The following is a 27,747-nucleotide window of genomic DNA, read 5'->3' as shown; positions in this document are numbered from 1 at the left end:
GTCCTCAGGTGGGGTATACAGTTCTCCCACCACCGTAGCCCCATGATCCATCACCACAGTCCCTCCTGCTCTTCCTTCGAGGGGCAGGTTTGGTGGAGGTTTCTTGGGCCCATCGGCCCAGCCCATGAGGGCCTCTCCCAGCCTCCACCTTAAGGAGATGCACCGTGTTCCGCTCACATCAGCAAGTGCAGCAATATCAGAAATACTCTGATGTGGGATGAGCGAGGCTCACCGTACGGGAATGTGAGTCGCCTGTTCTCTGGGGATGTCTGTGTCATGGTCGCACGTACGTGAAGCTCAGCTTGGGTCCCGTCTTGCTGCCAGAACACTCTCGACAGTCACATGAAACCGACAGTCTTATCTTTTGAAAAGAGAAAAATAACCAGGGGTAACATGATTGCCAAGAAAGAAAACAGCCCAAAGTTTGAAATGGCTTGTTATCTTGGGTGTTTTCATCAACTCTCACTGAAGACTTTGAAGGTTAAGATAGTCAAATATTTAGCCTAGAACTTGCTTTACAGCCAGATTTGAAAAAATGTGGTCATCAGTGCGTTAATGTGGTCATTCTGTTGCTATCCCCAGACGAGGCTGGCTCATGGATTACTAGGGACCCAGCAAAGGTTACCCAGCAATTGCTCTTCCCTTAGCGCTACTAGAAATTTTTCTAAGATTCTGGACATCTTTGAACTTCGGTTGTGCTTGTATTTTCCATTACAGGGGAAAATCTTTTTTCTCACCTGGTTCCCACTGATGGATGCCTTGGGACTTGGAAATATGTGACTTCTTATTTGTTGGATTTGGAAGGTGTACACCCCCATCTAAAGAATTACCAGTTTTGTGTCAATCTTTAAATTAGGTTGAGCTTTCTATCCTGGGTTGTGAAGGAAGTCGAAAGTTGGGGAGACTCGCTCACTGTCCCTGGCACCTGGCACTGTCCCTGGCCCATCCCACCAGGCGGGAAGGCGTGGCATGGGGTGGAGGTTCCAGGAAGAAGGGACATGTCTGAAAGGCACTTCAGAAAAATATCCTGCAAAACATGGCTCGTGGGTTGGGTGTGAGGGGCAGGGATTAAACCATCCCCTGGACACGCTTCACCGGGCCCAGGGAAGTCGTTAGGGTGGGCAGGGGTAGGTGTTTCTGTTTTCTCTTACCCTCTGTCTCGAGCCCACATCTTAAGACACTGGAAAGAAACAAGAGGAGAATCCCAGCAAGTCTAATTCCAGTGAGTAAATGATGAGTCACTGGGTGTGGCGGCCCTTTGCTCCACATGAGCTAAGCTGCGTAGCGAGAGCACGTCCAGTCCACGCCAGTCGTCGGCTTGGCTGGGTGCTGCTCTTCCCGGGGCCTGCCGGGAAGGGATGAGTGTATCATCCTATACGTTCTTGTCCAGACTATAATGATTTATCTTCCTCTCCAAAGGGCAGGGCCAGCGCTAGAGAGATGAGGCCTTTCATCTGTCTTGACTCTCCAGTGAAACAGCAGCAAAAATCTCAGCTTTGAAAGAGCAGCGGATTTTTACATTGTTTATGGAAATGTAAAATAATACACACTCAATGTAAAAAAATCCCAACAGAGTAATCCATTCCCCGCTCTGTCCTGTTTCATAGGCATTTGCACTCACGGACTTTTTAGTTTTACACCAATGGGAAACTGCTTTGCTCTAAAGGGTTTCTAAGTGCCTCATTTTGTTCAATGGGTGTCGCGCTGCACAATAGTTTCTAAATTTCCACGGCGAGTCTGAGCTCACTCCCGGCAATGGAGTGGCTCAGATGTTGGTGGTTTCCAGTCCCAGCCACCCCCGTGACTGGGTTCTGTCCTCGGTGTCCTCGTCTGTAGAGTGGGGGACAAGGGGTGGCGTGGCCGTGAGGATCCCGTGAGGCCTGGGGCATGGGCGAGGGCGTGGAGCAGAGCACGTGCCCAGGGCCTGTGAGTGGGGCCGGAGCCCAGGCCTGGAGCGCGAGGCCCCGGAGCCCCCTCAGGCAGGCCTCCTGGGGGCTGTCTTCAGTAGCGTCGGTGTTTTATGAAGACTGGCCGTTTTCTGTTTCTTGTAGAGATGACGTAGAAAACACTGTCGCTGATACTTTTTCTTTCTGGGTTTTAACCTTTCAGCCCCCAGCGTGGGGGTCTGAGGCCAGCGAGAGCTTGAGGGGGACCGAGTTTGTTGTTGTCTCCCAAGGCGTGTCTTTACAACAGCTCAAGTCAAGAGCAGGCATGGACACGTGCGTGTGCACACCACACACGCCGCTGGGGTCTGCCTCCAGCCTGCCCCAGGCGGGTCAAGCCTTGGCTTTCGGAGGCCCGGGGAGCCCACAATGCCCCCTTCACTCCCTCCTCCCTCCCATTCCCCCCTCCCGTGGTCGGAACTTAGCAGACGACAATAATGTCTCCTTTAACAGCGCCCGTCAGAAGCAGGTGCATTTAGTGACAGCAGAAACTCCTTGAAGTCCTAGTTTCTGCCAAAGACCCAGTGATATATGAAAATGATCACATTTACTTATTTCTTGAAAGTCATATTTTTTTTTCTTGAGAAAACACTGGTTTCTAGTGCTGCATGTTTTAGGGACACGGGTTCCTCTTCAGATGCATGTGACCTCGCCACCCCCGAGTCCCCATCGTCCACCACAGCCCACTGGGGCCTCCCTGGGGGCGCCCCCTCCCCTTGGCCTCACCTCTTCTGCATCTGTTCTCCGCAGGAGTCCACTGCGAATCCTACAAGGACCCCTGCGCCAACGTCAGCTGTCTGAATGGAGGCACCTGTGACAGCGAAGGCCTCAATGGCACGTGTGTCTGCGCTCCTGGCTTCACAGGCAAGTGACCTGCAACTGAGTTTTCAAGCTCACCGTGGCTGAAGTAGGGTTGCTGTGGGAAAGAGTCGGGAGGCATTTTGCTCGGCTGCAGCTCTCTTTTTGAACAATGCATTGTATTATGATTAACCGAGGTGCTTCTGAAATCAGCGTTTGGTGCAGAGACCTGCCAGTTCTCCTTGAAGCATGGAAGGGAGGAAGTTCCAGAACTGTCTGCTATAGGAATTGCATTCAACGATCACGTTGGTTTTTACTGGAAGATGTAAAAGTGACTGGGTTTCGGGAAGCAAAGGGAGGTGGTGGTGTGAGGGAGGGCGCGCTCCGGGCTCAGGGCTGACGGTGGGGAAGGCACACAGGCGTGGGGGGAGAGTGGAGATGGGGATGCACCCCGGGCTGGCCGCTGCTGAGCTCCGGGTGGGAAGAGTTGGCTAGTCTAGGGTTCTGCTCAATCTGGCTCCACAAGTCATCCACATGGTCTTCAGGGACTTTGGGGACCCCTGAAAGCAAGTGTGGCCTGGTGCTTGGAGGAGAACAGCCCAAGGGGACTCTCAAGTGCTTATCAGCTTCTCAAGGGAGAATAGTGCCCTTCTCTGCTCTTCGACAGAGCCCCAGAGCCCCAGAGCCCCACAGTGCGCGTGTGGGCCCTTCGCCTCTAGTGTTCCACCCTGTAGGCACCTTAGAAATGAAAAGGTCACCGTGTCACTTTCTACTTAAAATCACCTGTTGCCATTTTATTGTCTATAAGAAAAAGATGGAAACCCTTATCTCCACCATCAAGACCCATCCAGCCTTCCAGCCCTGCTCTGGATCTTTTTTTCTGCCTGTTTGATTCCTGATCACTCCATGTAAGCTCTTCTAAGTCGTGACCTCCCGTCTCCTGCCTCCCAGACGCCTGGCCCCGCCCTGCCCTCGCCTCCAGCCTGCAAGTCCCCCCAGGCTCTCTTCATGGTCCTCACTGCAGTCTTGGGGGGACAGTAGATCTCCACTGGTGTGGTTCAAGCTCACCCCATCTCTCTCTTCCTATCAGCCCTGGTAGTTTCTCAAGCTGCAAACAGCAGTTCCCAAGCTTCCTTGGGGGGCTGTGCTGTCAGTGTGTTTCCCAGAGCAGTTCCCTCAGATGCTGTGGATGGCATGTCCGCGACCACGTGGAATCCATGAGTTGTCACATCCAAATGCCGAGAAGTCTCACAGCAAATCATCTTGTTTCCTTTTCCAAATATATTTGACCATAGGACTTTTTTTTCCCCTTTAAAAAGGAACCTCTTGTATCCTGAGAACAAGCATTCTGTGGAGAGGCTGACGGCATTAGCTGTAGATGTGTGAGGAGTAACGGTCCCTCTACTCTGTGAGCTCTCATCTTGGACGCCTTCATTTCTCGGGAGGTGTAGTGAGCCTTCCTCCCTGTTTGACTGAGTGGAGCAAATTAAGGAGATTGCTGCTCTGTGATTAGATGCTCATTTCAATGTCACATTTACCTGTGAGTCTGGAGCTTTCACTTGGGTCAAGGCACTTCCCTCAGGCCAGAGGTGACTCTAGGTGACTCTGGGACGTGGTGTGGAGGGAACGCTCCTGTCATGCTGAGCTCAGGCTGCAGTAATCTGGTCATCTGACCCTGCAGAGCCTCCCTCTCCCATACCTGAATGCCTCTCTAAGCTCCTTCCTTGAGGACCTGGCCTCTGGCCGGTCCAGTTTTCAGTTTTGAACTCATATAGTGTCCGTTCTTCTCTTTAAGACTTTGTAATTTTTCTTCCCTCCTTCCCCTAGAATTATCTGGCTCAGGACAGAATACACAGAAAGTCAGGAGACCCTAGACAACATTAGGATCTGCTTTGTTTTTCCAGGTGGTGCTTTATTTCCTACCTATCTGAAACCATAGACTGTGCCCAAGGTGACTGTACTCCAGCAGGGAAGCCAAAGAGTCTCTGTCCAGCCTACTGACATCGATGAGCATTTGAATAACAGTTTAAATCAGACACCAGTAAACCTCTCCTTTCCTAACAGAGCACACAGTCAACGTGCATTGTTAAAGGCTGAGTAATGTGAGGCCGTCCTCGACTTTCTGACTCAGCTACTTTTCACTATTTGTCTTTCATTTGACAATGTCCTGCAATTTCTAACTCATTTTCTTTTTTAAAATTTATTTATTTTTACAGCAGTGTTTATTTTTTTTTACAATATTTGATTTCTCCCCTTGTGCATAATTCCCACAAAATTCCACCGCGCCACCCGTGAATGTCACCATCGTCTCTTGGGCTCTTCCCTCCCGTTTTAACCCCTCTGCCTTCCCTTCCCCTGCTGTATGTCTCAGATTTATAATTCGCCTGGTACTTTTGTCTTTTTTTTCTGACCCCTTTTTTGGTTTCCCTACATTCCTCCTATAAGTGAAACCATTTGATACTTTTTTTTTCTTTCTGACTTATGTCACTGAGCATGATCCCTCCCAGCTCCATCCACATTGCTGCAAATGGCATGAGTTTATCTTTTTTGATGAGAGAGTAATATTCCATCGTGTATATGTACCACATCTTCTTGATCCAGTCATCTATTTTTGGGCATTTGGGTTGTTTCCATAGCTTAGCTATTGTGAATAGTGCTGCAATAAACATAGAAGTGCAGGTTTCCTTTTGAATTAATGTTTTTGTGTCCTTTGGGTAGATTCCTAGGAGTGGAATTGCTGGGTTCTATGGTAGCTCCATTTTTAGTAATATGAGGGTCCTCCACACAGCTTTCCTTAGTGGTTAGAACGGCGTTGTTCCCACCAGCACTGTGAGACGGTTCCTTTTTCTCCACATCCCTGCCAGCATTTGTTGTTGCCAGTTTTTTTAATATGTGCCATCCTTACTGGTGCGAAGTGGTACCTCATTGTGGTTTTCATTTGTATTTCCCTGAGTATAAGTGATGTTGAACAGTTTTTCATATACCAGTTGGCCATCTATATGTCCTCTTTGAAAAAATGTGTTTTTGGCTCTTCTGCCCGTTTTTTGACTGGATTGTTTATTTTGTTTTCTTTGAGTCATTCCAATGCATTTTCATGGGCAAATGCCACCAACATTTTAGACTCTCTGAGATTTAAATTTGTATTTCTTTGGTGTTGAGCTTCTTTCTCATAGTTACTGGCCATTTCGAAATCTTTACATGTTAAATGTCTTTTGCTCTACAGAGTCTAATCTATTGTCTAAAAATTCAGTGTTTTTTTAAAGTATTGTTTGATTTTTAATTTCATATATTTTTACTATCTAGAATTTCCATTGTTCTTTTTTATGACTTCCATTTCTAGCCTCTTTTTCATTTTTTATCTTTTCCTCCACATCTTCAGCAAATTCCCTACTAGCCATCATTTGTTATTTCTGAATCCTTGTATTTTGACTATTTTTCCTTCTGGCTATGGGTCACATTTCCTGCTTCTTTGCATGTCAGATAATTTGGAGGGATAGTGGTCTTTTTGAATTATGCCGTTGAGTGGATTTTGTTGTTTTTCTTTTAAAAGAAATGGTTTGTTTTTATATTGGAGGGGGGGTGCACATTTAAGACTGTATTAGCTATAGTGTCCTTTATTCTACAGACATGTGTGTGTATTGCTGAAATTTGACAGTTTGTTGCCTCACTGAGTAAACTAGGAGAGCAATGAAATATTTCCACTCTGACTTGTGAGAGTTTGAGTACTTTCCAGTCTATGAGCTTTGGGAACTGTTCATCTTTCCTCTTGTTTTCCAGGCACATGCAGTGTCAACAAATTCATGTTCAGCATCAAATTCAAGGGAATCAATGTATTTCTGGTGGGATTTCCCTGAATGGCTCTGTCTTCCATGGTAGCCTGTCCTATAAGTTGACCTCCACAAACTTCACTTCTCCTCAATCCAGTGACATCATTCTATTCCAAATTGTCTGCAGGCAGAAAACCAGTACTGGTGTTTTTTAAAATCTGTGTTTCATCCAGTTGTCTAATTGTTTACAATGGGAAGGCAAGACAGATTATTCATGTCTTTCTACCTTCATGATAGAAGAAGTTCCAAGTAATTTTTTGGATTAATTTCATTTGGAATAAAATACTCATCAAGATGAAGGAGTTATAGTTAAAAGGCCATCCCAATACCTGGCACATAGTGATTTATATTTCATACTCGCTATGATAATTATAATGACTTTCATCGATACCATTCAGTGTGAGTTCTATTAACTCAAGGATTTGCCAAAAGCAATGAATTTCAATTATTTTTTGCCTTTTCTCATTTTAATTTATCTGAGGAAATCATACAGAGTTTAAGAGCAAACTTGTATATTTGCATAAGTTCTGCCAAATGCATTGTCTCTAAGAAAGTAGGCGATTGAAAAGAAATTGTGAAAGATATGAAGTTCAGGTTCTTATTTTCAACCGCAGTCAAGTAGAAATTTCATTTTGTATTCTCTTCACAAATGTTATTCAAGCACAACAGTGATTTAAAAGTAATTGATTTTTCTCAAACTCAAATAAAAGAAAGTAAGCAAGTCAATGAAAAGTCTGCAAAAGCATAATGATTTATTAAGTCAACTACAAATAAGGAAAGATGATATAATATACTAAGAGCCCTTCTACTGAAATTAGCTAGAATGCATATTGATTGCAAACAGGGTGTTGAAATGTGTATAAAAATCCTTAATACTCTTAATATGGGGAAATGTAAGGGAAACCAAACTTGCTTCCCAGAGTTCATAATAAATCTTCAAACATTTTGCATCAGACTGATGGACAAAATCCCAATCAGCATAAAGCAGAGAAGAACTATCATCTTTGGGGTTCTTTGGGCTGATGAGCCCTGACATTAGAGTCACCCCATAGCCCCATCACCAACATGCGACACAGTGAAAGCTCAAACTGAGAGCCAGTTGGAGGATAACTGGTTCAAGTAGAAGGATTGCAGTGTCCGTTTATAAAATGGGCCATTAGAATAAATCTAAAGTAATCCGAGCACCATGAATCACACCAGGGTTCATTCACATCGCATAAGCTGCAGAAGCCACTGCCAGGTAATTGGGCGCCTAAATGGCATGGAGTTCCTATCATTAGTTAATGTCATTTTGTCCCTAGTTTAGCTTGAAGAATATTCTGGAGTTGGAAGTCAGCCTGAGATTGGTTTAGGACTCTCTCTGGACCCCAGTCCTTCAGATCCTGGGTCTTAGATATTTGATAAACATCTATAGACAGAAACAGGTCATATTTTTGTCTGTCATTTTCCATTCCTACCAAATCCTTCCAACCTGGTGGGCCCAATATCAGATACATCCAGGGATCTTGGGCCTCTCCCAACTCTATTAGAGCCTTGTAGAGTTCCCAGAACCAGTGTACACATTAGGGCACCTTTGGACCCGAATTTTGTTTTCACCTCCCTGGGAAAACTTTGGACCAGAGCAAGACTTCATGGCCTGGACTGAAGTTTCTGGATCTGCTCAGAGCTCAGGAAATGAGACGGTCTTAATAGTGACATTGGACTTCTGGAGAAGACTGGGGTTTTAGGAGAGCCTCTCCCTCTTCTCGGCTGGGAGAAGTCAGGCTGGGCCTGTAGCTGTTGCTGCAAAGAGCATCTTATTTCAGAATTTGCAGGATTCAGATTGCCAGCCCAAGAAAGCGATTGTTTTGTAAATACCTCAATAAAGCTTGTCTTCTGAAATGGGTGGAAAGTAGTACTGATGCATATGTTTGCCAAGGCCTTTTATTTCTTCCTTTTAACATTTCTCAGCACGCTCGTGTTTATATGTCTCTTCAACTGGTCTCCTGTGTAATGCCGTTCGTAATAGTTTAGTCTGTGACCTTTTTCCACTCAGAGAGATTACCCCATTAATAGAAAGACAACCTTTGAAATAGGCTAGTAAGAGGCAATCAATTTCATGTCTTTCCTATTGACATAAATGACTATATTTATTGCAGGAAACAAATTCATTTAGACACTAGTGAATTATAACAAACCTAGAAGGACCAAGAAGTAGTAAATGTTTCATTCCACAGATTTTACTTTAAAAATAAAAAAGATGCCAGGTACAAAAAGAGTGTGAAATGAAACAGATGTGAACTATTTTAGTGAGAGATTCCTCCTCCATCATGGTTCGTGAGTGACATATGGTGGTTTTATAAACAGGAGGTAAACCAATAGCAGATAAAAAGGCACTTTAATACTAATTAACTCAACCTGGAAGTAATTACCCAAGTGTACACTGAAACACTGCTGTTTGAAAATGGATAAAATATTTGATTTTGCTCCTTTGCTTTAGTGTATGACTGTAGCAATGGTGGGAATATTTTTTAAATCACTTTTTGTATTTTTTAAGCCAATGGAGGCATATTTTAAAGTTTTTCTTTTGAAAAGAGAGGCCTCTGTTTGAAATAGCCTCTTCTATTCAGCTTTGATGAAACATCTTTAAGAAACACTCCATTTTGTATTGATTCGTGGTGTGGCCTTTAACTCTCAGGAGGATGGCTTTGTTCATGGACCTTTCCATAAAAAGCTAGTTTCTATACATTGATATTTGGATCCCAGTCCTATCAGCCCATATTCTAGTTTGCAAGCTTAGACTCTCTTTGCAGGAGGCAAGAATGCCTCGAAATGCTGGGCCTACAAGCATCAGAAGCTCTAGGTGCCATGTTTTATTATGGGATGGAGCCTTCTTCAAGCCACTCTGTCCCAGGAAGCTTATGTCAGAGTGAGGCCAAGATCAGACCTCACAACACCTTCTCCTGGGGTGGGCCGGGAGGCCTCCCTGAGCACTGAAGCCCCTCTCAGAAGGGATTTGGAAAGTGGACAACATGTCCCCAGGTGACTCAGGCCAGGCACAGAGCCCTGCTATAGGACTCTATCAGGACAGTAGTCAGGCGTCCAGACACATGCTGAACACTTGGCCACAAAAAATCCATCAACTGAGTTTTCAGCTTCCTGGAGTTTCAGAAAAATAAATCAGATTTAGAAAAATAAATCCAAAATAAAACAGATTTCTGTAGAACCCAAGTTTGCTTCTCTGCTAAACCCGGAAAGTTTTATCCGACCTGGGCCTTGGCTTCGGGTAATTAGTGCATTCGGGGGCTGATGGGGAGAGGCTTTTCCCAGTGCCATTTGTTTTCTGGTTTAGTTTCCCTTAAGTGAGAGGCCCTTGTTCTGGAAACTTGGGAGAGTTCTGCACTTTTTATAAACAGCAGCGTGGGCCTTGCTGCTGGAGCTCGAGACCCGGCCGTGGCTCTCGGCTTCACCCCGGGACTGAGGGCGACAGGTGGCCCCGTGTCTCACTACCGTGTTTCCCTCTCTCCTCAGGTGAAGAGTGTGACATCGACATTAACGAGTGTGACAGTGGCCCCTGCCACCACGCTGGCACCTGCCTGGACCAGCCCAACGGCTATACCTGCCACTGCCCACACGGCTGGGTGGGCGCCAACTGTGAGATCCGTGAGTATTTCTGCAGCTCCTCCTGGGGGATTGAACCCCACACTCATTCAAAAAAGGCAGGCGGCCTCCGTCACTGAAGATGAGGAGGTGGACCCCAGGGCGACTCCAGACCTGTGTCCCCAGCCCCAGCTCAGCCCTCTGCTCCTGCCTCAGGCCACACCCACCCCTTCCCGGGTCTGAACCCAGAGTTGTCACTGGGATAAGAATGGCTGATGTCATCCAGGGGTCACCGCCTCTAGTGCAGCCAAAAATGCGCTGGCAGAGAAGCATTAGAGTCCTATCAAAAAAGAGTCTTTGTGGGAAAAACACAACACACACACACACTTGACGTTGCCTGTACATTGTCAAGTGTCTTCAAAGCACTGGGTCCCTCTAGTATGTGCAGAGAAGCCCCGTGAGGATGAGCGGCAGAGCAAGGCCAGAAGCCTTGGAGCTGCTGAGCGCCGGGTGCCCTCCAAGGAGGGGTGACAGAGTCTGCCAGTGCCATGGTCAAGACTGTGGACATAAAATACTGTGTCTGTTAGGACTGAGACGGAGTTGAGAGCTGACGTGGACTTGGGTTTGCAGTTGTTTTGAGAATGTTGAAAATTCAACATGGAAGGGTCTTTTCTCATTTAAATTAGAACAGTTGGATCCCCATTGAAGTTCCCTCCTGGACCCTCTCCAAGCCCCTCTGCCTGCTCCTCATCAGTTACAGGTCGTTCCTATTGTGTGCTCTGGAGGGAGGCAAATCCGCACCCTGTCCGCCTGCCTGCCTCCTTCCGGGCTGGGCTGCCTGCAGCCTCCACTCCTTGCCCCGCCCCCACCACTCACCTGCAGCCAGGTCCTGTCTCCAGGGCCGCAGGCTGTCTGAGGTGCAGGGTGGTCAGCGGAGGTGACCTTACCTGCAGGGATGGGCCACCTTCTCCTCCTGGGCCGTGGCCGGTGACAGGTGCTCTCTGCTCCACCCACTCTTACCTGCTCAGCTTGGTGCTCTGGGCTCCGAGCTTGAGGGGAAAGGACTTGTCTTCAGGACTCACCCTCAGCTTTCCCAAATCTTCCTAAGCACAGTGGCTTTAGGATCGACTGTCCTTGCTGAGGATGGCTGAGAGGAGCTTTGTCACTGAAGGAGGAGACAGGAAAGGGTTCCAATGGCAGAAATGCAAAGGGCTGCGATTTGGTGGAGGATGTTAAGACTAGAGAAGGTGTGGGGCGTGAGGAGCAGGCTGGTGGGAGGGACCCCAGACCCAGCCGCAGACATGCTTCCTGCCTGGCGGGTGCCCCTGGGTGTCTGCCTTCGTTGTGCTGTCTCAGAGTACTGACCCACCAAAACCAGTTTTCGTTCCCAAATTTGGGCATTCTGTGAAATAACAATTCTTCTGCCTTGGGGGTAATGTCTATTTAAGACTTTATTTTTTTTAATTTAATTTCAATATATTTATAACTTTCTTCTTCATTGTGAACGTAAGTATATGGGGAAGGATGGGTAAGAAATTGGGCACACACAAGATGCCCTCAAGTTTTTGAAGTAAAATCTAAATTTAAATTTAAAAATTTAAATAAAGTAAAATAAAGTAAAATTTAAATTTAAAAATTTAAATAAAGTAATTATTTAAAAAAAATAAAGACTACCGCCTTTCAATGATGACGATATAGGAAAAATGAGGATGAAATAATAAAAAAGATAAAAATCAGCCTCAAATTCTAGCTCCATATTATAGCTCCTTCATATCCCAGCTCTGTGAGATAGACACACACGTACATTTAGAGCCTCATCTTTCTCACATATAAGAGGTGATAAGAAGATCACTGTGAGGATTAAAGGAGGCAAATATATGCAGATTTCTGCAACACAGTAGGCACTAAATAAATGCTCATTTTCTATAGCTCTGTCACCTTGAGCCCCTCACCAGGAGGACTGACTGATCCCATGGCCTTTTAGATGATGCATGGTCCAGGGCACAGACCTCCCGAGGGGCTGGGTGCTGTGGGCCCATCACACATCTGGTCCACCCTGGGCTCTCTATTCTGGGTTCACCTGGAATGTGGCTTTCCATTTTATCTCATTTGCACCTCTCCGGTAGCTCAAAGGCATTAAAAGCAGCCATCTCAGCTTAGGTTTCTGCTGGGCCCCTGTTGGGTGTTCCACCCCTGTCCCAAATGTTAGACTGGAGACCACGTGTCCGAGGCATGTGAGGACAGGTCCCCAGAGCCAGAGGCCAGTCTGGAGAACTGGATCCGACGTGGAGTGGATCCTCGGAGCAGGGGTGGCGCAGAGTCTGGCCTAGCCCTGGGGGGAAATAGAAGAGGCCTCTGTCTGCTGTCGGCGCCTGGCCTTGGGGCCTCTAGCCTGAGCCTCTGCATTTCTGAAGTGCCAGAAGCCAAGAGGTGGACACCAGGATGGTGCAAGGGCAGGCTCAGGCTGTTCAACGCCCGCAGGGGAGTTCTGGTGCATACAGAGGAGAAGGCGGGGCATGGCCCCTGTGACTCCACAGCATGGGGGCTGCTGAGTTGTCAGGGATGGGGCAGATGTCCCGCCTGCCTGACCCCCGCCTCGAAGCTCACCTCCCCTGCCTCCCTTTCTCACTCATTCTGCTTTAGTCACATAGCCCCACGTTCTTCTCCTTGAGCAGGTGGGCTTCATTCCTGCCTCAGGCCTCTGCTGGTGCTGCTCCCTGTGCCTGCAGTGCCCTTCTCTCTGGCTTTAGTGCAGTGATCTCCTCAGCTCTCTTCTCAAATGTCACCTCCCAGATGCCTTTCCTCACCACCTGTGCTAGTTTCCATAGCTGTGGCAACACCACCAATGTGATGGCTGAAAGCATCACATCACCTTGCACTCTTGGGGGGCAGAAGTCCACAGTGGGTGTCCGTGGGCCAAAGTCAGAGGACCAGAGGGGCTCTTCCTTCCAGAGGTGCTAGGGGAGAAATCCTTCCTTGCCTTCGCCTGCTCGAGGCCGCACACCTGCCCGGCTCCTGGCCCCTTGCTCCGTCCTCAGAGTCAGTGCTCACGGCTCACGCCACTCTGACCTCCAGTTCCATCCTCATGCGCCCTCCAATTCTCCCGCTTCCCTTCATCCACTTGATGATCCAGGACAACCTCGCGACTTAATCACAGCTGCTAAGTCCCGTTTGTCAGGTGAGGTAATAGCCACAGGTACTGAGGATTAGGACGTGTTTGTCTCTGGGGGGCCATTATTCTGTCTGCCGCAGCATCCTGTTAATTGGTTCCTATCCCCCCACCCCCATTTGACCTTCAAAATTATAATATTTTGGGATAATTTAGAACTGCTTTTTTCCTGTTACAGTATCATCCTAATTATCATGGTAAGTATTCACATAGATGTGATTTAAGCCGATTCAAGGTGCAGGATGTGGTGGGCTCTGCACAGGGCAGTGAATCAGCCATCGCCAGGGATTCTGCAAGCTCCATGGAATGTGCTAGCAAATCAGTGCCAAGTTGGTGGTTCTGTGGCTGCCTCCTGTGTCTGGTATTTACCCCAAACATGAACATTTCTTAGAAATTTGCTCCTTTAGAGTTGCTATCTAGCCCCCAATCAGTTATGAGAAGCGGAAACCTAGCAGACTACACAGATTCATCAAAACCATCAAGGAAATTGATCCAGAACTACCCTAAAAGTGTCATTCCAGTCACTATGGTGTTCATCCATCCTCTGATGCCAATGCAAACCCTGAGCTTGGAACTTAACAAAACAACCCTGTCAAGACTTTAATTTTTTGCCACTTATTTCTACCACCTTGGAACTGAACGCAAAGGTGTTTTCTTAGAATTTAATAAAAATTCTGCCTTCCTGGAATCAAGGCTTTAAAACCACAATTCTATAAGGGTGTGTTCTGTGTGGTCTTGCCGGAGCTGTAAGGCCGACACAGCGTTGCAGGCAGCCTTGCTGCCCACAGAATTGTTGAATCTGTGGTTCAACTACTGAATCAATGACACTCTGCAGGTGAGTAGGCTCTCTGAGGTTTGTGTGGCCCTCCAGTGATCAGTGGTTGCTTTTTGTCAATGTGGACCGTGGACATAGGGTGTCGATCAGTGAAACAGCCCTGCCTTCTCCCGCTCATCAGCCCAAGGCCTCACCACTGTTGATAAGAGTTGCTCGTACAGGCAGCTCTTGCCTCTCCTTAAAATGCATGGAATTTAATAATAGCTGAAGGAATTTGTCCAATGGTTATATTGTATGATCAGACTTTATTATACAAAAAGATTGGGGTTTTCTTGTTGTTGTTCTCATAGGATAAAAAAATTAATCTTCCTTTCCACCCAAACTCCCACTTCCCTCCCCGGTGGTAACAGCTGTCAGCCATTTACAAGTCCCATTTTCTCCCCCAGGAAAGGGCATCTTCTCCCCCAGGAAATGACACCCAGCATCTTGCTTTATGTTCACTAATCCACCTTGAACATCTCTCTGTTTTGGCTGGTGCAGGTAGACCTCACTCATTTTAACACCACATGGTATTTCTACTCTTTAGACACTCCCTAATTTATTTAGGCAGCCCTCTGATCACTGATCAATAGATAAACCACTTCTGGGTTTTTGCTTTTAAAAACAATACTAGATGGACGTTCTTGTCTATGCATCTCTGCACATCCTTGTGTGAGACGATGAGCAGGATAAATTCTCAAAAATGGAGTCACTTAAGGGTTTTTGCAGTTAGTATCTTGATTTCGGTTGATAGCATTGTTCTAAGTTCTCATGAGCATTTAAACCCACATTAACTCCTTGTCTTCAAAATTTTCCCAATAGTGGGGGGAGGGCAAGGGTGAGTCACTTATCCCATTTACTCCAACTAGTAAATACATGGACTCCGGGAATGCAGCCTCTGCCTGCTTCTGGAAGAGCGATGGTGGGAAGAGGTGGTGAAGCAGCCCGACTGAACAGGGCCTCCTGTAGTTCTAGTTTTGAACCCTTGGCCAGAAAACAAAGTCTGAGCCACAGGCCTTGATAAATCGGTCATAAATGTATGTGATGCTGTCCGGTCTGTGGTCATGTGCCTGCCCCACAGCAGGTTGCCCTTTGACTATCAGTGGTCACATTTGAGCAGCTGCTCTGGGTCCTGTCCGTTTACCACCCTCAAGATGATATTTTAGGTCCAACTGAAATGAGCATGTTGAAGGCATTCTGGAAAACACAAAGCTCAAACAAAATGAGCTTAATCCAAAACATAAATGATCCCTCAGATGCGTCCATGCTGCATTTGTTCTGAACAGTTTGCATGCGTGGTTCCTGCTTATGTACCTGCTGGGGCTGATGAGCTCATCCCTTCCAGCACGTTCTGGGTGCTTCCTCTCTGAGCTGAGCTGGAGTCAGTATGGTAAATGATTCATGAGATGGGACTCTAAGGATGCCCCTGGCCCAGGAGATGGCAGCTGCAGCCACCTGCTGCAGATCCATTTGCTGCTTCTTAGACCAAGTGTTGCATTTATTCAGCTCCAGCCTGGCTACTCACCTGATTCATGTGTAAAGCAGCCATGTTCACAGCTACCAGAAAAGTCTGAGATGGCAGTAAAGTTGCATTTCACTTTTTTTTTTTAAAGGAGGGATTGGAGAGAGTAGGGAAGTAGATATGTTGGGAGAAATTTTAAGATAAATTTCCCCCAAACCCAGACAGCTTGGAGTGCAGAGTTGGGGGAAGTAGAGCAGATAATCAGAAATTTGAGCAATTTAGGCAGCTCATCAGGCCTGGAATATGTCCCTGAGCTCATAACCCAGCATAGTTGTTGAATCTCCACTGTGCAGTTTTTCTCTTGCTGCATTTGCACAATCAATAAGATGTGTAGCCATTTACATGAAGTTATGCATGGGCCATAAACGCTGATCCCGAACTCTCGTGGCCCCGCCACAGCGGTCAGATCTGAGTCCTCCACTGTGCTGGGGCAGAAACAGCCCTGGCTGTCCTCATGTTGGTACTGGTGGGTGTCAGAGCATACTCTGTGAATGCTGGGCTGCAGCCTACAACTAAATTTTTCAGGGTGTCGAAATACTTGGAAATCAAGCCAGTCACACTTTTCTTGCAGCCAGAAAAATGAGTTCTCTGTCTCAGTGAGTACCAGGTACTGCCAAATGAAATGGCTGACTTGAGGATTGAGACTTGGTTCGAGTTTCACAAAAACCTTCTTCCTTCCATCACAACCATTTTTGTGGTGATTTATGTCACTCAGCTTCCTGGATGTGAGTTAGTTCAGAGGGAGCAGTGAATGTACTAAATGTCAGTCTTAGTGCTCTGGGTTTTGTGAGCTCAGACAGGTGAACTCAAATGGCAAAAACAGATTTCAAGGGTCTTGGTAAAAGACTCAGGAGTCAGCCGATCTGTGCACAAGCTCAGCAGCAACTTCATTCATCAAATTTTTGTCTAAGTTTCAGGAACCATCCAGGCTCAGCGCGCGGGTCCTTCTTCCACTGGGTAAACAGGAAAGGGGTCTGCACCCTTGGTTCCTTGTTTGGGAGTCTACTTGGGAGCTTCTTTAGGTTGTATCCTTTCAAGATAAAGGAAAGCTCTTTCTGGGCTTCCACAATCACCGAGGATGTGGCTATGATGAGATTGCAAAGGCTCCCACCTGAAATGGAACAATAAGAAGGGTCCTCACAATTTCATGGGAAGACTGGCCCTCTCATTCCCCCAGAATCTCATGTGGAGGTGATGGCCTGGAAGAGGAGATGGTGGTGTGAAAAGAGACGGCATCTCGTTTCCAAATGAGCTTAGCTTGCCTTTGGTCTTATCTACACTCTCTTGAAAAAAGTTCCACAGCTTTCTTTTCTATCGTGTTCTTATTTTCCAGACCATACCATTGAGCACAGGTCTGTAAATGGGACATGATTTGATACTGTTGACCTGGACAGACTGAGGTTATGTTCCGTTTTCTGTTTTCTTTCATTCTCATACAAGTGGATGCATTTTGGAAGGGCACAGGGACTGCTGAGTGACCCTTAGCTTGGAGCACCTGCCTCTAAGGACAATATCACTTCCTTTTTATCCTTCCCTCCTCTGCCACTGTGACTTCCCCTCCTCAGGGGCCACTCACCTCATGGCTGGCAGTAGATTTTCTTACCATCCTTTTTTTTTTTCTCGTGCTCACAGCAAACTCATGGGGTATATGTTGCTATTTTCATCTTAAATATCAAGAAAATAAGGCTTAGGGAGGTTGAATAAATGTTGCAAATGGGATTGAAAGCAAGGTTGGTGTGATCCCAAGATCCACATTCCTTCCTCCACTAATTATGTTGGAAGATAATTCCATTTTTTAATTTTTAATAATATATTGCCCATGTTTTATTATCATTATTATGAAAGCTATGCACCCTATTTTTGAAAATATCTGGAAAAGACTATGAAATTTAAAGGAGGAAATAAAAATACTTGTAATTGTTCCTTCCATAGGTCACTGTTATGAGCACAGTCCTGTAAGAGGCAGAGGCTAAGGACTTGGACCTAGACTTGCATTCGATAAACCCATCTAACAAATGACATCAGTTTCCTAGAATTTATCTGTAAAGTGGGAAAAGAAAATAATATATTTTCTTCCTGCAATGATTGAATGAGATGGGTTTTATTTTATTTTTTTTTAAAGATTTATTTATTTATTTATACAAGCACTGGGTACAGTCAGAAGCGCAGGAGGGTGAGAGAATTCACCAGAGCCAGAGGAGGGAGCGGAACAGGCAGAATGATTGAAGTATACTGCTGAGGGGAGCAGCAGGCACGGCAAGAGAGGTCTGCGCACCATGTGGGACACTCACCCGGCGGCAGGGGATCGAACCGACACTGCAGAGGCTGCGGGCAGCTTCACAACCTAGCACTCAACCACTGTGCCACCAGGGGAGACCCCCATGAGATGGGTTTTAAAAGCTTAGAATAGTAAGAAAACAAATGCTATCATTATTATCCTTTCCACCTTTTCATTGTGTAGACAGACTTAGAGCTCACATGCAGTTGTCCTATAAAACTAGTCCTGCTTGGTAACCTACTTTTATTCCATTGCTATTTGATGAATAGCATCTCTTCATCTCACTAAGAGTTGAATATTTATGTTGTTTCCCATTTTTTCAATTTCATCAATTATGTAATCTTTTGTCAAGGTCAAAATGTCTGTAACATTTTATTTTTAAAAAAGATTTATTTATGCATACAAGAACTGGGGTACAGGCCAGAGGTGTGGGGGATGAGAGGATTCACCAGAGACAGAGTGGGGCACAGAACAGGCAGACTGACTGAAACACACTGCTGAGGGGAGCAGCGGGCGAGACAGGAGAGGTCTGCTGCACCGTGTGGGTAGCTCCCTGACTGGGTATGGAACTTGTGCTGCACTGGCTGTGGGGAGCTTCATAGGTTGTGTCTTAACCCCTTGCACCACCAGGGGGGCCCTGTAACATTTTATTTATTTAAAAAACTCGTGAAAAAATTTGAAACACAAGTGGTCACATACAGACATTTATTAACTCTGAGTAGTCAGCACATGGGTGTCTATGCTAATTTTCTGAATCCTTTTCCACATGTGTACTAGTTGATATTTTAACATTTAAAAATTGTGATGCTGTGATGAACACCCTGGCACTTTGGACTTTATATATCTATAGGACTATTTCCCCAACATATGTTCTAAAAACTGGAGTTTGTAGTTTATATTATTCAGTCCATACAAGGGCGGTGTGTTAATTTACATGGTCCACATTTCTGTCCTCTTGTCAATTGTGGTTATCAAAATTTTTAAATACTATTTGGAAACTGATAGGGGAATTGCATTTTTCAAAATAATTGTGAAGTTAAACAGTTTTTCACTTGGATTTCTTTGGTGAATTACTTTTTATACCCCTTGTCTAGTTTCCTATGGCTTGTATATATATATTTTTTAATACTGTGTAAGAGGTCCTTATGGATTAAGGAAATACCCCTTCATCTGGATGATGCATAGACAGTAATTCTTCCCAGGTTCAACAGCCCTTAATTTCAAATACCTGTGCAAGGACAGGAAAGAACTTTCAGTTCGGAAGCCACAATCTACATCCAACCACTTGCTTCTCTTCTTCAGACCTCCAGTGGAAGTCCGGGCACATGGCGGAGAGTCTCACCAACATGCCCCGGCACTCCCTCTACATCATCATCGGGGCTCTCTGCGTCGCCTTCATCCTGATGCTCATCATCCTCATTGTGGGGATTTGCCGCATCAGCCGCATCGAGTACCAGGGCTCGTCCAGGCCGGCCTACGAGGAATTCTACAACTGCCGCAGCATCGACAGCGAGTTTAGCAATGCCATCGCTTCCATCCGGCATGCCAGGTGGGCAGCGGGAAGAGGGGGAGGGGGGAGAAGGGACATTCTGCTTCACATGAGCATTGTTGGTACTATTATAAACCGGACTTTACATCTGCAGAGAGGATTTCAAGGAATCAAACACAGGTTCAAGGAGCTATTGGGCAACAGATAATTCAGTCACTTTATAAGCAAATCCCTTTTAATTTGCTGCTCTCTCTTTTTCTCGTTGACTATATCTATTCATTTAATTGTATTTATCTGTGCTATGAATATTTGATTCTTAATCCTTGTATATGAAACATGTTTTGATGATTTTTTTTGGAATGTGTTTAGCTAAGTTGCTCTTCAAATCATCAGCATGGATATCAATTATTCCACTTGATTTAAGGGCTTAGTAAAGGCATAACAAACAGCGATCACTCTGCTCATTGAGCTCATAGTATATAAAACAGTGTCCTTTTCCTGGAGAAAATCCTCCCCAAGAGACAAGGAGTTAGTGTGACATCATAGAAAGTATCGTGAGTTCAGCATCTGACATATGTCATTGAGATCAACGACTCTGTTACCTGACTGTGTTTAACCTCCTACAATACAGTTCCCTCAACTGTAGAGCAAGATAGTGACCTCCTTAGGGAGTAATGACAAGCAAATTAAATTAAAAATACTAAAATGGTGTATAAAGAGATAGCACCGTATTTACTTCTCCAGATCTACTACTACACCAAGAAATTCAGTTAATCTAACATTTTGTAGAATTTTGCAAAGAATATTTATTATAAAAATAAAAGCAGCATTGAGCTAAGCATTCTATCTTTTCCTTTCGTTGGTGGAACAATTTAATTGCACAATTCAGGAGGTCAGTATGCTCGGTAAAAAGTGGGCTGATCTGGGTGTCTTAACAGAGGCTCAAGGAAAGTATTAGCAGCTTTATCTTTATCGGGGTGCTATATATTAGTTTGATTGAGACATAAGGACCCACAAATTCTGTGTGAATAGCATAGAAGCTGAGTCTGTTGGTGGGATTTAGACTCTCGCTCCCCCTCACCTTCACATACAGGCCATCGCTTTCAATTTGATGTTGTTAATAGATCCTGGCCTGTCATGGACTTACCACAATATGAGGTCTGAAATAAATGGCTGATCATGGTTAGGGGCTGGCATAGGATATTTTGACCTGAGAGGCAGATTCATTCCAGTGCCCCTGCTTATTAAAGGGTACCAGCTTGCAGGAGTGTTTGCAGTATCCTGAAGTCACTGGTTGGGGTGGCAAGAAGGTAAAAAAAAGATAAGTTCCTTTGCTGCTCAGAAATTGTCTCTCCTCCCAATGCCTGGAGGGACTTCATTCACCAGCAGGGGGTAGAACCTGTGACTCTAAATACTGGGTAGAGTAGGAGTCCCTGGGAACTGGATTCCCTCTAACACCCAGAGGAGTCTCTGGTACAGTCTATTGCATTCAAGAGGAATTTTATTTCAGTCTCCAAAGAGTTGAAGGTGGATTCTTCTGAGCCTCCTGCTTATATAGACCACTGGGAAGATATTTAACTGAATACTCTTGGAATGAAAGGATAAACTTGAAAGCCTTTACAAACCTGGTTCTCATTTGGTGCCGATTTTATCACAAATCTGCACTGCAGAATTCCTACCCAAGCTCTGCACGCACCAGCGACTGCGGATAAAACCACTGAAGTTAATACAAGGCCTCCCCAAATATCTGGGAACACTCCCTTTGAAATGTCCACTGAGCTGTGCTGTGATTTCGACAGCAAGGCTCTGGAGGCCCTGGCTGGGTCTCTGGCTGCAGAGCCCCTTTGACTCCCTTTTCCTGGAAAGCCTGGACAGTCTAGTTAAAAACTTGGCATGGCATCACCCTCTCTGTAGTTGTCAGCGCAGCCTGTAGCAAAAGTCACTTTCATAGTCTGTCTCCCCGCTGCTCCCCTGACAGCGACATTGGCTCTGAATGAGTGCAGCCCAGTGGCCACACGGGTGTATACCCAGGGGTCATCTGTGACAGTCACAGCCACTGGGAAGTGTCTGGTGGCCCTGCTGTTGGCAGTGGGGGCTGCTGCGTCTAGGTTACACGGCAGCCCCCTTTCATCCTGAGTCACCTGCTCCAGGTTTGCCTTGAAGCAGCAGGAGGGAAGCCAGGACTTTCCAGTTCCTGGAGTCCAGGTTGAATCTCAGCTGCTCGGCTTTGAGTGCCTGGTCCCAGGAGGCAAAAGGGGTGAGGTGTGAAAGGACACGCTTTGTCTCAAATAGCATCTCCCCGTTTGGACTTTTCTCAGGGTCAGAACCACCTGCCATTCTCTGCGGTGCTATTTGAGCTGTTGACTTTCAGAACACTGTGAACCAGAAGAATGTCCGCTCTTTGATGTGCCTTGTGTTTGGTTTCTCCAGTGGGATAAGGTGCCCACAACTTGCCATCATCCATGATGTTTGAGATGCCAGTGACAGGGGCTCTGCTGCTGCCCCAACTGGCCAGTGCTTCTCTGACCTGCTCTGTAGCTAAACCCTTGAGAGAGAGGCCCTGTGGGTTCCTATCGTCCTCACCAAGGGCCTGCAAGATATGTAGACTTTAGGTCAGTCTCTGGGGTCTCAGTCCTAACTACTCAACTCTGCTTTTGTGGTGTGAGACCTTTATGAATGGGCGAGACTGTTCCAATACAACTTTATTTTAAAAACAGGCTATAATTGGTTTAGTATATAGTCAGTTGTAGTTTTCTAACCCCTGGTCTACACAGTAATTTTTTCTAGCTTCCAATTATTTTTTTAACAATCAAATCATGTTATGGTAAGGGAAGGCAGCATGGTAATTGAGAAAAAGAACAATGCCATAAAAATTCTGCCTTTACAGTTTCGTGCCTGAGAGGTTAAGGTGGAGTCTCAGAGGTGTTAGCCTGTCTCTTCATGCCCACCCAATCCTGAGAATCAAAGGAGACAGAAAAAGATGTCAATGTCATAAATCTAAGGATTGATACATCTCCCCTTCTCACCAGGTGTGAGCTCCCCACTTAATGGGGCTGGGAGGTTCAAGGAGAGTCTTGTCTGGTTTGGTGTGTGTTTGTGTGTGTGTGTGTACTCCCCGGCTGTGTTTCTGTGAATGAAGCCATCTGAGTTTGCATATAGTCAACCCTTGCACATTGAGTGGCGACCTCTATGTCTCACTTGAGGAATTTGGACAGGCTTCTTGGCCACTAGTTAAGTCATCACGCAGGGGTTTTCCAGAAGAGTGGTGGGGACATTGTCCTGTTTTAACCATGGGACTTTGTCATCAGCGTTATGCTTTGGAACCCAGGCTGGTTTGGAGTTGACCTCACAGCACCAACCAATCTGAAGCCACACCCCTTGTTCTCTGGTGGACGTTGCCCATGTGGTGTGGACATGTGGGTCAGCCCTTGCCTTGTTTTGCTCAGTGTACCTGAGACTGTCACTCCCAAACACCCCTTGCCAGCGTGCAGTTCAGCCCCAGGGCAACCGGTCCTTATAGCCCTTTGAACGGAGACACCTAACTGTCTAGATTTGGAGAAGCAGATTCCTCTTTCAACTGTGAAAACCTATGAAAAATCAAATGGGCATTTTAATCATCTATTCAGCTGCTTGGATTTTCCTCTCAGCTGCCCATGGTTGAGATTGGCGATCTCTGGTTCTGTGACAGTGGCCTCAGCTTCCCACAAGAAACTGCCCCCCATGGCCACTGTGAGGATGAAGAGAATTTTTCACTGGGATGGCCAGATTTCAAATATTAATCCATTTAAGTGACTTGATATTGTCAGTGGTATATTGTTACTATGTTAGCTATTTTATTAGAAATAGAGCATCAGAATATTTATTTGCACTTTAAAGTGGCCTTGGGAAGGTTCAGAGTTGTGAGAAAGTGCAAGAATCAGTTGGCTTTTACACTGTTACCCCCTTTTCCCAGTCTCAGATTATGCCAACCTCACTCAATTAGAGAAAGGCACCCCTTGCTGGGGTCCCACCACATTTATGCACAGTCCTGGACCTTCACCAAACCTGCACATCATCTTTTTTGGACTACTATTTATTTATTTATTTATTTATTTATTTATTTATTTATTTATTTATTTATTATTCATTCATTCATTCATTCATTCATTCATTTTTTGTGGGACCCTCGCCTGCAACAGGTGAACGAACCGGTGCTGCAGAGGCTGCGGGAAGCCTTACAGCCCAGCGCTCAACCACTGCGCCACCAGGGGAGGCTCCTTTCTACTTTTTATTGGGGTGACATTGGTTTACAGCACCAGATATCATTTAGGGATGGAGCTTCACATGTCTTCAGATGAATGTCACCTTGCCACACCCACCACCAAAGCACCCTGAGTCCTTCACTGCAGCCCGTTGGGCCACTCCTCCATTTGCTCCCAGCTCCCTCACTCCCGTCTGGTAGCTTGAATTCCGCAGTCATATTTCTATGGCTTGTTTGATTTAGTTTTGTCTGTTCCTTTGTTTTGTTTCTCTGTATTCCACATATAAATGGCATCATCCGCCATTTGTCTTTCTCCTTCAGATTTATTTTGCTTAGCATCATCCCCTCCACTTTCATCCATGTTGCAAATGGCAAGAGTTCATCATTTTTTATAGCTGAATAGTATTCCATTGTGTGTATAGACCGCATCTGAATCCACTAATCATCCTTGGGCACATAGGTTGTCTCCATGACTCGGCTATTATAAATAGTGCTGCCGTGAACATAGGAGGGCACTGAGCCCTGCAAATAAGTGTTTTTTTTCACTCCTTGGGTAGATACCTAAGAGTGGGATCACTCGATCATATGGTACATCTATTTTTAATATTTTGAGACACCCTCCCCACCAAACACACGCCATGTTTCATAGCGGTTGGGTCAGTCTACCTCCCTCAACAGTGTAGGAGGGTTGTTTCCTTTCCGATGGCGTTCCTGAAGCTTTTAATAATTGTGATAGTAGTAGAGGGTCTCTGCGTTTTGACTGGTGCCCTCCCAGTGGGTGAGGTTTGTGCCTTTGGGCTCCTGCGAGCTAATAAACCTTGAGCGAATTGGAACAGAGCTCGAGGAATGTTTAAATATAAAAAATCTAATGAAGAATGTGAAGTTTTCCTGTTCCCCACTAAATTCCACTTGTCATTGCTCTGAGGAGACAGACTTTCACAGACAGCAAAAGACAGAGAAAATGGGGGGGCGTGGGGTAGGAGTCATGGTAAATAAACCCCTTTTTGTGCTAGGGACCCATCTCAGCCACCTTTTAAAATTTTTTAAATCCATTTTAAAATTTCTTTTTTTCATTGGACTTGAAACTATTGAAAACGTTGTCTATCAGGCGGCGGAGAGGCACAGCCGTTACGTGTGGGAGATTGTTTAAATCATTTTGCACTCCAGGGCTCTAGGGAAGGTGAGGTCTTGAATGGGAAGAGACCACCCAGAAGTTGAATTGGCTTTATTTTAATAATTGCCATTTTAAGACTGGTTTGGCAGGAGGACCTGAAGTGGGATTCTGACACCACTGGCTTTAGGCCATCCGTTCTGCTGCCGAGAGGATTTTGATATATACCAATCTGCTGGGACAGTGGCTTTGTGCTCAGAGGAAAAACAATGACGTGTGTGCACATCGGGGGTGGTGGGGGTGGTGGAAGGGGGGCTCCGAGGGTGGGTGCTGGCACAGTCCGGACAAACACCCTTTCGAGGAGGTTGTCTCCGCCCTCCATCCCTCAGATGACCCCTGAGCCTGCACCGTCCTCCGGAAGGTTCTGAAGGAGACGTATCCGTCTCCAGTCCAGAAAGACCCCCGCCACTCTGTATTCCACACAACAGAGTGGATGTAAAATAAACTTGTCTCTCCAAACAGTTATGGGTCTCAGAAGGAAAAGACAAATCCATACACGTTTTCTTAAAACCTATTGTAGAGCTGTCACGCTTGACTGCTTTGCCAAGATTTAACCTACAAGCTGCCACATTAATTTGGGCTCTGTGTTTTGTGAAATCCATTTTTTTGCCTCCTGCACTGAAGACTAATATTTATACTCTTTCAATGCTAACATCGGGTGGCTTAAATTTCTGCCCTTGCTAGAGAATATATTTTTTTTAGCGTATTTTTATAGTTCCATTTGATTCTCGAATAGAAGACATTCTCACCGCCTGCCTTTTGTAAGTCTGCGACCCAGGATTTATCTAACAGACCCCTCTCCCCCTGTCATTTCAGGTTTGGAAAGAAATCCCGGCCGGCGATGTACGACGTGACCCCCATCGCCTACGAGGATTACAGCCCCGACGACAAACCGTTGGTCACACTGATTAAAACAAAAGATTTGTAATCTTTTTGGGGATTATTTTTCAAAACGATGGGGGTCCTACACTCATTTCAATATTTTTAAGAAAATAAAGAGCTTAAGAAATTTAAAACGTTAGCTGCTCAAGAGTTTTCGGTAGAATATTTAAGAACTAATTTTCTGCAGCTTTTAGTTTGAAAAAAATATTTTAAAAACGGAATTTGTGAAATCCGTAGACAACGTTTTCATGTCCTCCCAGCTCTCTAAACCGTCCGCTTCAGCTAGTGTGTGGTCTCTCCGCGGTAGACACGAGACCAGGTTCATGTCTGGGGTTGTGACGCGAGTCTAACCAAGGCGAAGCTCCCATGTGGCCTGTGAGTGCAGCTTTCCGAGTAGAGGTAGGAGATGCTTGTAGACTACGACGCCTAATCAGTATACCTGTGACTTCACCAGGAGTCTGAAATGTCTGTTTTGTGAAAAAGAAGCTAGTTTAATTTATTATTCCTAACCCGAATGAAATTAGCCTCTGCCTTATCCCGTGCATGGGTGAGTAACTTATTTCTGCACCGTTTGGTGGAACCTCGCGGAAACATTCCTTTAAGTTTGTTTTTTTGTCATTTTCGTGACAGTCATCAAACCGGGCCTCGCAAACATCCATCACGAATGGGCCTCGTGACGCAAATGGTGATCGAACTGAATCTCTATTTTCTTTAAGAAGTCCGGGGTTTTATATTGTGAGTAAATTAACTTTACATTGGAGTTGTTTGTTGCTAAGAATTAGTAAGTGTACCAGCGTGCTGGTTCCTTCAGTACTGAGTATTACCCTAGTGCATCTTTATTTATATCCAGGACATTTTTGTGGCTGTATTTGATTGCTGTGCTTCTTCCGATTCTTGCTAATTTCAAAGAATATTGAATAAATGTTACCAAGTCAAGGATGTTCTTGTCTCTTGTTTTTTTAAAATGCTATGAAATTTTTTAGATTTGGCATTATTGGGCAAACAGACGATCCTGCTGTTTTTTGCATTTACCATTCTGAGGAGGACAGTCTCTGGTTGCTTCCATCTCCCCGGAGCCCTCGTAACCTAATTGTCCCCAAACCACCCTTGCCTTCCTGTAAACATGAAGGGTGAAAAAAATAAGAACGATTTTCATCTTAACTTGTGCATCAAATTTGCCATGTCAATGTGGGGGGACACTGAAATCCAGAAATGTCTGTAGGCATGATGAGAGAGCTCCAGTGGTTTCGAGAAACATCTCCCAAGCTGCTATCCTGGGAAGGTGAAATGAAATGGCCTTCACAAATGGCAACTTAGTCCTTAGCAACTTGAAGGCTAAGAAACTCAATTGAATGTTTTATTCAATTCGATTTTGCAGCCAAATGCCAAGCAGAAGTCCCAGAGTCATTATTTAAAAATTCATTATACCTTCACATGGAAACATTTGGCAAAGCCAGGAGAAGCCCTTCAACCAGGTAGGAGGGGAGGGTTTGTGCAAAAGAAGTATTTCAGAATTTCAGATGCTTTTCCTTCCTTGTCTCTCCCCTAAACATCTGTCCCTAATCCTACCAATGACATAACAATACACCCACAGGCTGATTATTAAATGACACAGTGAAATATATTAATGTTTTTAGTTTGTTGACGTGTTTGGAAGTGAAGTCAGAATACAATATGAACATGGTTGGTTCAGCACCATGGAACACACACAGACCTGCTTATTTCAGTCTTCCCTGTTGCGTGGCTCACACACACCTCTATCCACAGGAAGGGCTCTAAAATGTTGCTGGGAGTTGAACTCCACTTTCTTGTTGCCTCTCTTCCCTTGCACCCCAAGATGAACTGAGTGGCTGCCAAACTGGACACTATGATTAAAGAACATTTTCATCTCAGAAAGTTCTAATGGACAGTGCTGGTCTAGAGCAGTGTTTTTATTGTTTAAACAGTTTTAAATTGGGTATTCCATCACTAGCACCCAAAGCAACACAACTGCTGTTGTAATTGTGAAACATAAATCCGAGTCAGATGGCAATAT

General features: G+C 45.4%; 1 protein-coding gene across 1 annotated transcript in view; it reads left to right on the top strand.

Annotated features, from left to right (window-relative positions):
* The window catches only part of DNER (delta/notch like EGF repeat containing), a gene marked incomplete at both ends in the record, with an annotated part of 252,537 nt that extends 226,779 nt beyond the window's left edge, over window positions 1-25,758 (top strand). The window contains 4 exons of the mRNA XM_084235240.1: window positions 2,694-2,807; window positions 10,079-10,210; window positions 19,233-19,479; window positions 25,647-25,758. Coding sequence (XP_084091366.1) covers window positions 2,694-2,807; window positions 10,079-10,210; window positions 19,233-19,479; window positions 25,647-25,758 — 605 coding nt within the window. The remainder of the gene's footprint in view (window positions 1-2,693; window positions 2,808-10,078; window positions 10,211-19,232; window positions 19,480-25,646) is intronic.
* Window positions 25,759-27,747: the final 1,989 nt, after the last annotated feature.

The sequence above is a fragment of the Talpa europaea genome (genome assembly GCF_964194135.1).
Source record: "Talpa europaea genome assembly, chromosome: 1".
Lineage (NCBI taxonomy): Eukaryota > Metazoa > Chordata > Mammalia > Eulipotyphla > Talpidae > Talpa > Talpa europaea.
Note: the sequence above shows the minus strand (reverse complement) of the source record. Positions and strands in the feature narration are given on the sequence as shown.